The sequence below is a fragment of the Cynoglossus semilaevis genome, chromosome 19 (assembly GCF_000523025.1).
Source record: "Cynoglossus semilaevis isolate Cse_v1.0 chromosome 19, Cse_v1.0, whole genome shotgun sequence".
NCBI lineage: Eukaryota > Metazoa > Chordata > Actinopteri > Pleuronectiformes > Cynoglossidae > Cynoglossus > Cynoglossus semilaevis.
In genome coordinates this window covers 13,121,134-13,129,986 of record NC_024325.1, presented here as the reverse complement: position 1 = coordinate 13,129,986, position 8,853 = coordinate 13,121,134, and the positions used below count along the sequence as shown (strand labels likewise).

Below are 8,853 nucleotides of genomic sequence, written 5' to 3'. Positions count from 1 at the left end.
AAAGCTCGCGTGGAGGGGGCCCCCGCCGGCGGGGGCCGGCAGCAGCGACTGCCTCTCCGGCCGTGGCCGTCACCAAGGGCCCGGTCAAAGCGGGCAGCTCCCCGGGGCATAAACAAACAGAACAACTCCAATAAGGCCAGAGAAAAGCACCTGTGCGAGGATAAAGAGAAAGGATGTGGCAGTCAGACTTAAATAAAGCTGCGCTCTCGTGTTCTGGTTTTTCTTTAAGGTGTTTTTGTTGCGCGAGTTGGGTTTTGTGTAGTTTTGTGGATTATTACGGCAGCATGTACTGTAAGTCTCACTGAACGTTGTCAAATAGACAGTAATCCTGTGTCATGTTACAAATGCTAGGGTGATGCTAACAGGATGATGCTAACATTCCATTCTGGTGCAGATTTTGTCATAGATTTCAGTTTTTTTCTGCCCTGAGTCCTAACGTTCTAACAACTTTAGTAATGGTCCAACTAGGGGGCGACAATTTGGCTAAGTTACCTTGTTTAAACAAGGTAACTGTTGTTTCTGTTACCTTTAGCAACATTTCGCCTGTTCTTACTATTTTTGAGGGAATCATTTCATTAGCATGTTATAAAATGTAGCTGTGTACATCAATTTTACCTTAACCTTTCAGACTAATTATTTTACTACTTTTGGCTGCAGGGACTTAGTAGCAGAACTCCCACCTGCTACCTAGAAGGTTATACTGTAGGTACGATACCACAGTCTCAGAGTGCAGGGGTGGGTTGCATGGTACGATACCACAAAGTCTCAGAGTGCAGGGGTGGGTTGCATTAGGAAGAGCATCCAGTGTGAAAACTGTACCAAATCAGATTTGTTTTACTATTTTTGCCCTTTTGACTAAAAAAAATAATGATTCATCTTTCTGGCAATTTTTTTTATTTTTTTATTTTATTAAATTTAACCTCAACAAGGTCAACACTTCCAGCAGTCTGACGTAACTGACTGGACTCAGCACCACCACTGACGTCAGTTACAGTGTGACAGGGCCAGTTCATGGTTGACTGGGACCACAGCACCTACAGTAACAGTGTCAGTCTGAAGGGAAGACACTTCCTTCCCTTCCTTCTCACTCTACTGTGTCTGCTATGAATGAATGCATCCACAAATACTTCTGAGTGTGTGTTTGTGCATACATTGTTATCACCTGCAACAAATGCTGCGGCCGCTATCTGAGCTCAATCTGCTCTTGGTTTACTGAGGAGGAGTGCCCAGGGTTATCTGGCCTTCGCTGATATGCACAGATAAGAGCCCACGGCCCGCTGTTTAAACACCTGGGGCCCAGGGTATTAGAAAACGCACCCCCCCACCCACTCACCCTTTTTTTTGACAAAAGAAAAGGAAATGGGAACTGGGAATTGACTGCTGCTGCAAGAGGATTATTTTAATCAGGCTTCTGACTTGTATTCAATCCATGTAAAAAAAATATTTTTTTTCCCTCAAAATGTCATCTAAAGCCAAAACTACAAATCCTGATTAATGAATTCATACTTGGTTTTTTTTTAGAATGTGGAAATTGAGCTAAAGAGTTATGTACTTTTTCTGTAAACACCCCAACAGAAATAAACAAATCTTTCCAAAACATAGTGTTTTAAAACTCACCTACAAGTTAAATTAGGTCATTTTTTTCTGGAAATTGTGTTTTAAAACTCACCTACAGTACACACAAGTTAAATTAGGTCATTTTTTTCTGATTATCTGGACATGTTGCTTTTTTGACAAAAAAAATATCATGTCATATTTTAGTCTTTTTGTCGCAATAATGATGCAATAATGAAGCGTAAACTAACTTTATAATTTGACCAACAGTTTAAGATAAATCACAAATCTGAAGAAAGTGAATAACTTTTCTGAATTTCGTAAAAGGAAATGATTCACTGTAGGCCGTGACATAAGTGTCATAATTTAAAATTACAAGTAACCTTATTAAAAGTGGAGGTGGCAGAGGACGAGTCATCAACGGGCCTCGGCCGTGTCCTTCTATTCAGTGTCTATCAAAAAGAAACTTGTCTGTGCAGAGAAAAGGCCGGAGTTAAAGCATTGATTGGTTTTCACTGATGGTTAACGGTTATATGTCGGAAAAAGCTGCTCTTTTCTTCTGCTAAAACAGACTCTTTTTTTCACTTATGTGATGTACATTACAGCCAGGGTCGGCCATTTGCATGAGAATGGACGATTAAGTGAAAGAGATAAACCCAAGGCTAGTTCCTGTGAATTGGATGTTGTGTTTGGAATACCAAGCAGTCAAGTGTTTCCTTTTTTTAATTCCTTCACTTGCCTTTGCAGAATTAGCCGCCTCCTCCTCTTTTTTCTACATCGTGCATTTATTTATTTATATATTTTTTTTACCCAATAATCACTCAGACCTTTCACCGTGCTCGTGTGTGTGTTGATTATTTCCTCAGTGCAGGAGGTTACTAAAATATTGCTGTAATCCCAGCTCCCTGAAGCTTCAGCAGCACTCGCCTGGGAACTTCCTCTAAGGAATAAATCTGAGGCTTGTCAGCGGGGAAGTGTTGCTGCTGCTGCTGCAGACGGCTGAGGGAGAAAGTTTAGATTGACTAAACTGACCCTCAGGTGCCCATAAAGTCTGGCTCCTTTATTTCGTTTCATGCATTTCATTGGAGGAGTGACGTGGGCTCTATATCATTTCCCAATGATCAAATACGGGAGTTGATGCACGACCAGTAAATTTAGAGAACCATGTTCCTAAATATAAGCTGCCGTCTGAAGTGAGGCCAGAAAAGATCTACACATATTAGTTTCCAACTTATTTCCAATAGTTGTTTGTTTGGATTTTTTTCTCCTGAATTAATTTAAGAATATTAGATATAATTTTAATGTCATTTTTATCTAAATTTTCTCCTAGCTAATGTCAATGTCTTCATGAATTCTTAATAGCTATGATTTTTACGTATAGATTAGCATCATTCTAGGCTTGATTTAAAATGTTATTTTTCCGTTTTCTATTTTGGGTAAGGTTAAAAAATCCTTAGCTAAGTTAGCATCTTAGGTACAGCTAATTCTTTGTGGCTGACTTGGACATATATCCCTGGCTAACCTTTAGCCGTTTAACTGGCTGAGTTTTAGCTAGCTCCTTTGCTTTATTCATAGACTATTTTTTGTGTTGTTTTTGGTTTTATTTTGGGATTCATTGTGAACATTATCTCGGTAAAATAATATTTATCTGGCTTTATTTAGGTTCTTTTCAAAGGTTACTTAAGGCTAACTTTTATTATTCTGTTCTACGCTGTTTATCTTCAGCTGATTATATACCTCCTGGCAAGATTTCAACATTTTATCACCACGATAACTTTGTCGTTTCTTTGCTAAGTTTTAGCTAGGTAAGCTAAGCTACTGTATTAACCAACCATTGGTTACTTTAAGTCCCTTGTGTCATCTTGTGTCTCACACAGTCTAACCCTCTGTCCCGCAGGTCAGTGCTCACAGAGCACTTGTGTGTCTGGTGGACAATGCGTTCAGTCTTGGTGGGTGTTTTTATATGATATAATCCAGGAGCACAGAGGAATGAAAGGGAGCAAAGACCAAATTTATACAGGAAGTTGCTACTTTGTGGCACATGGATATACGCACACACACACACATACACACTCATGGGGACACACACAAACACCTCAGTCACACCGCTGACCTGCACCACATCTGCAAACAGTTACACTCATGTTTGACTTGACCTGCGTGCACTTTTTGATTTTTTTTATGTTTGTTGCAGAGATGATGGGTGACCCTCACACACACACACACACGATGTGTAATCACTCCGAGATCATTACTTTGCCCACGTAAAATAAAACATTGTTCATTTATGTCAAAAAGAATCAGCGGTTTGACAGGATAAAGGTATAAATTTATATTTTCAAGAATTCCGACATGTTTCCTTAAATTATTAAATTACTAGAGAATCAGGATAGTTAGGAGAGATCGACAACTATCTCAGGAACCTTTCACAATCGTCTCTTAATTGTTTTCAAACATATGCAATATTACTAAAGAATTTTTTTCAAACATATGCAATATTACTAAAGCTTTGAGAAAAAGTAGGGATTCAAAAATGTTTACAAAATTGGTGTGTGGGCTCCATTTCCCTCCATAATCTGCTATAAAACACAGTGTCAGTGTAAAAAAGTCTGTGGTCAAGGGCAGCGTCTGGATTACCCGACGTCTGACGGCAGATCTTTCATGTATGGATCACAGCAAAGCAAAGGCAAGCAGTTAATGATGCAACGTTTGATTCCCGCACTTAACTGGTGTTTTTGGGGACGGCACGCACAATATGAAAAGAGTGTGGTGTCAGTGTACCAGCCAGCCCTGAATTAACACATTAGTATTCTGCAGGGCCAAGCAGGAAGATCAATGCCTGAAACAGTTTGGAAATCTCCTTTGATACCACATTTCCCAGCCTGAGCCGATTGATGAAATTCCTCTGGAAACACAGGCAACCGTTTTCACACGCAGACAGACTTCTTCTTCTTTTTTTTCTTTTTTTTTTAAATCGCAAAGACTGAGAAAGAAAAGTGCGGCGTGTCATTAAACACAGACAACACAGCACAGTCTAAAGCCGCTTTTGAAATGTTTCTTCTTTCTAACTTCTATTGTTTTTGGTTATGTTATTGGAAGAATTTTAGCATTTTAAGCTAACCCCTTGACAATGTTTGAGCTATCTTTTAGGCTTATGTTTTAAGCTTTAACCATTGTATTACAAATGTATATTAGCAAACTTACAGTTTTACTTAAATAACCTTTTTGGTGAGCTAATGCTACTAACTCTGCAACTAACTAGTAACCGTTTTACTTTTTCCAACTTAGCTTCTCGCTAATGGTAAAACATTTTCAGGCTGGATTTGTTTTTTCCTTTAATTTAGTAACTGTTCCATTTACTATTTTAACAAAAAACATGGCTATTTTTTGATAACATTTTGGTGCTAACGTTTTGATTACCTGCAAAGGTATTTTTAGAGTAAGAGGAGGGGGTCCACGAAGACAAGGCAGAATTAGAAACTGAGTAACTGCCTGAGTGAATCCAGGTCTTAGCATCATAGACAAACACACTGGCCTAAAGCTGGAGGTGATGGGTGACCGGGTACAAATCCTCATGTGAACTTTAACCAATGTGCATTCCTATCTATCAAAGCAAACATTACAAGGCAAAGGTAAAGGCCTATAGGCGGAAGCAAAAAAAAAAAAAAAAAAAGAGTGACTCTGCACAACTCACAAAGTAGTACAACTATACAGTAGTCCACAATAGTCCACAACACCGTACTAAGCTCACAAACATTTCCAGCACTGTACATCTTTTATTAATTTTCTTGGATAATGAATGAACTCTGTTGTATTACCTATTTAAATTTAATTCAGACTTCAGTCTGTTCAATGAATTTATTGTCATGATTAAGTGAGCTACACCGAACACACCTTTGACTGACTACATTCCATGTTTAACAGTGATTAAACACCTTTTCCAGTTTTAGTGCCACTCTCTGTTCATGACCGGGAATTACCTCCTGGTCTCAGTTCAGGTTCTGTGACTACTTACTCCAATTATCAGGAAAATAAGGGCCCCCCTTGTGCAGTTATGACAGAGGGGGAGGGTCTCATAGAGGTGGGTCCTTGAGGATAAGGGGCCACCACTTTGTTAAGTGCATTATAGCTGCCACCCACATTTTGTAAGGTGTGACTAACTGTCTTAGACAATGTTACAACAGCCCGGCGTTGGCCGTCACCTGGGCGGGCCTGGAAATGATTGGAGCGGTGGGTGGAGAGATGGAGTTGAAATAAGATCTGTGTCCATCAAATGGTGTCATAAAACGGGAGAAATCTACCTAATGAAGCGTAAAACCTAGACATTGAATTCCATCTGTAGCCTTTGAAAAGATGTACTCCAAACGTGGCTTTTAAATCTCGAGAGCCTAAATAGACTCTCCGTTACACAAAGAGCTAATGTAAGTGATAGGTGCAAACTCTGAGTCGTTCGGATTTTAAAGTTCCGAGGCCGTGACACATGCTTTCAGCATTCACATAATGGAAACCAAAGCAAGAAAAATCCTTGCTGAGAAAGTTATTCAAGGAATAAATAAAGAAGCTCTTCTCAAAGGAGATGAAAAGGACTGTTAATTTCAAGGACGGAAAAATTAAAGGAAAGGAGAGTTTTAGAAAAAAAAAAAAGAAAAAGGAAACTGCTCCTACCTGTGCTGCTCCACAGCTTCGTTATCTGGAAGTTCTGCACCACAAACGTTGCAGCGTTCGTGCTGGTGCCTGCCGTCCGGCTTCAGGCCCACCGCCAGCTCCCCGAGCTTGTTGAAGAACTCTCTCTGGATGAAGCTCTGTGGCAGGAGGCTGCCATAGGCACTGAAGTCCATAGACATGGCCAGGGCGGGGGACATGGGCAGAGCCGAGGCCATGGATGCCGGCATGGACATGATGGCGTCCGATTTGTGATTGATAGGCAGGGCATAGAGCGAGGCCAGGTGCTTCTCCGTCATTCCAGCCATCGCCTCCAGTCCCATCTGACTGACTTCGGCCTGATGGTCTCCCATGGCGTCGTCGCGGACGTAGTGCAGCTCACGTGCGCTGGTGATCACGCTGCTCCTGGTGGGTGTCCCCGGTCCGTCTCGGTTCCTGTCCTCCCCACCGCGCTCTCCGTTGCTGGAGACACTGGACTCCATGTTCTGAGGGCTGTCGGTGCCGTTGCCTCCCATGTCCACCTGCATCATTTCAGTCTTTATCTCTGTCATCAGGTGGTGGGAGTTGCCATGGATCAGCTGCTCGCCACCAAAGCCTTGCTGGAGCAGAGACTGGCCGATGCTCATCAGGCTGTCCACTGCAGCTTTGGTGGGACTGAGGGTGGAGGCATTGAAGGAGGTGGAGACGGAGGGACTCTGGTCCACCATGCCTGACATGGTGGAGGCCTGGTGGTTACCTGACAGATATGGACTGGAATGGTGTTTAGAGTTCTTGGCTCCATTGTGGCCTTTGCGCTCCTCGTCCTCCTCTGTGCTTCCATCATTTGCATTGACCTCGACATCGTTCTCATCAGAGGACTGGATGGTTTCCAGGATCTTCAGACATTGCTCTTCCAAGTACTCAATTTCAAGGATCTCCGCAGCATACAGAAGATCATCCAGGTCCTCCACCTTGGCCTGTAGCGTGGCAGTGTAAGCATACTCCAAGATCTGCTGAAAAGTCTTTGGTGAAAGAAAGTCCAGGGTGTAATGCTGGCTGCTGCGGTGGAAGAGGATTTCGAACATTTTGCTGGTGCAGGCTAGCACAGTCCGGTGGGCGTGGAACTCCTGACTGTCTACCATGATGACCACGTCGCACAAAGTCCCGGCCAGACGCATCTGGTTGGCCTTCTGCAGCAGGGCAGTGGGGTGGTTGGGGTTCTGGAGCTGGATCATGCCCATTTTAGTTAAATCCATTGTGTAGATGCAAATTTGCGAGGCCGACTCATGAGGCTCGCCTTCCCCGCTCCGCAGTGTTTTTAGCTTTATTTGTAAACAAGATTAGGCCTGGAAAAAAGAACAAAACAAAACACAAAAATAAGTAATGGGTTTTTTGGACTCAGAAAAAACTTCATGTTAAGTACATGTAGTAATGGCAGGTATAAATTGCCTCAAGTGTTGAACTTTGCTGTTAGCAAGCAAGCAAAATAATCACTGTGAGAAGAAAATAGAAAACATTCTGAAGACACAGTGAAAGTGTTGGGAGGAGGTGGGGGCGGGGGGTTAATAGAACTCTCTTTTTATTTTCCATAAACAAGGAGAATTGAATTGTCATAATGTTAAAATAGTGTTGTACAATAAATTCTTAAATTTGCAAAAGGCAAATATACAGCAGAGATGTAGTACTTCTTTAAAAATCACTGCCTTGTATTGACTGTACGTTTCTGAAGAGGAGACACAATTTGTGAGGCGTCCAACACGCTCACCCTGCATACAAATCAGTCCAACATATGTCCTGCTAAAAAAAAAGAACGTCTTCTTTTCGCTACATGACAGGGACACGGACCCGTTAAACAAGTGTGAATTGGGAATTTTTTTTTGTTCACCCCCCCTTTTTTGGCTGCCGCCTGGCTTACAAAGACCATCAGCAACCCCTTTTTTTTGTAAATTAAATAGCATCTTACTCAGTATTCCCATCACAGACGGCAGGAGAAGAGAGCGACGGCCAGAAATGGGTGGAAAAGGAAGTGGGATAAAGCAAAGAAAAAAAAAGAGGAAAAAAACAGCACACATGCACAGATGATGCTGCGCTCACGCAGCTCCGTAGTCTTTTCTCTACAGAAATCCTGCATGAATGATTGCCTGTGTGACACTGGATAACTTAATTATTTGACTTAACGGGGGCAACGTGACGCTCCGGCACGTATGGACATCAGACTCTGACCCAGGGTGAAATAACAAAAGGCTCAAATTAAACAGTTTCGGCAGCAACTGCAGTTTTTAAATGAATGACAGCGTCTGTGGCAGCGGTGGAAACCGAGCGGCGTGGACTTCACGATGTGACCTACACTGAAACAATGCTCCGTTCAGCAACCTAATTTGATAAAGAGCCTCATGAATGAATGAATGAATGAATGGATGGATGGATGGATGAGTGAGTGAGTGAGTGAGTGAATGAATGACAGACAAGTGCCTCCATTGACCCACATTCTTACTCTGCTCAATGCATTTGTTGCCCTGATCCATTCAGTCTGTCCAGTGTTGTGCCCATTAAGTGGGTTTTGATCTGTTGGAATACTGAACGTTCCACCTCTTCAGTTATTTGATAAATGGAGGAATATTTGTCAGAATTCCAGGGTTTGATTCATAATTCTAGATT

At 42.0% G+C, this 8,853-nt stretch overlaps 1 protein-coding gene and 1 long non-coding RNA gene across 4 annotated transcripts in view; one reads left to right on the top strand and one right to left on the bottom strand.

Annotated features, from left to right (window-relative positions):
- The window catches only part of zbtb16a (zinc finger and BTB domain containing 16a), a 155,153-nt gene that overhangs the window by 142,158 nt on the left and 4,142 nt on the right, over positions 1-8,853 (bottom strand). For all 3 annotated transcript variants that reach the window (XM_008333082.3, XM_008333084.3, XM_008333081.3), the window contains exon 2: positions 6,220-7,541. In XM_008333082.3, coding sequence (XP_008331304.1) covers positions 6,220-7,451 — 1,232 coding nt within the window. In that variant the 5' untranslated portion in view covers positions 7,452-7,541. The remainder of the gene's footprint in view (positions 1-6,219; positions 7,542-8,853) is intronic.
- The window catches only part of LOC112488592 (uncharacterized), a 1,651-nt gene continuing 1,529 nt past the window's right edge, over positions 8,732-8,853 (top strand). The window contains exon 1 of the long non-coding RNA XR_003052811.1: positions 8,732-8,853. This exon is cut by the window's right edge and continues 662 nt beyond it. This is a non-coding gene — a long non-coding RNA (uncharacterized LOC112488592).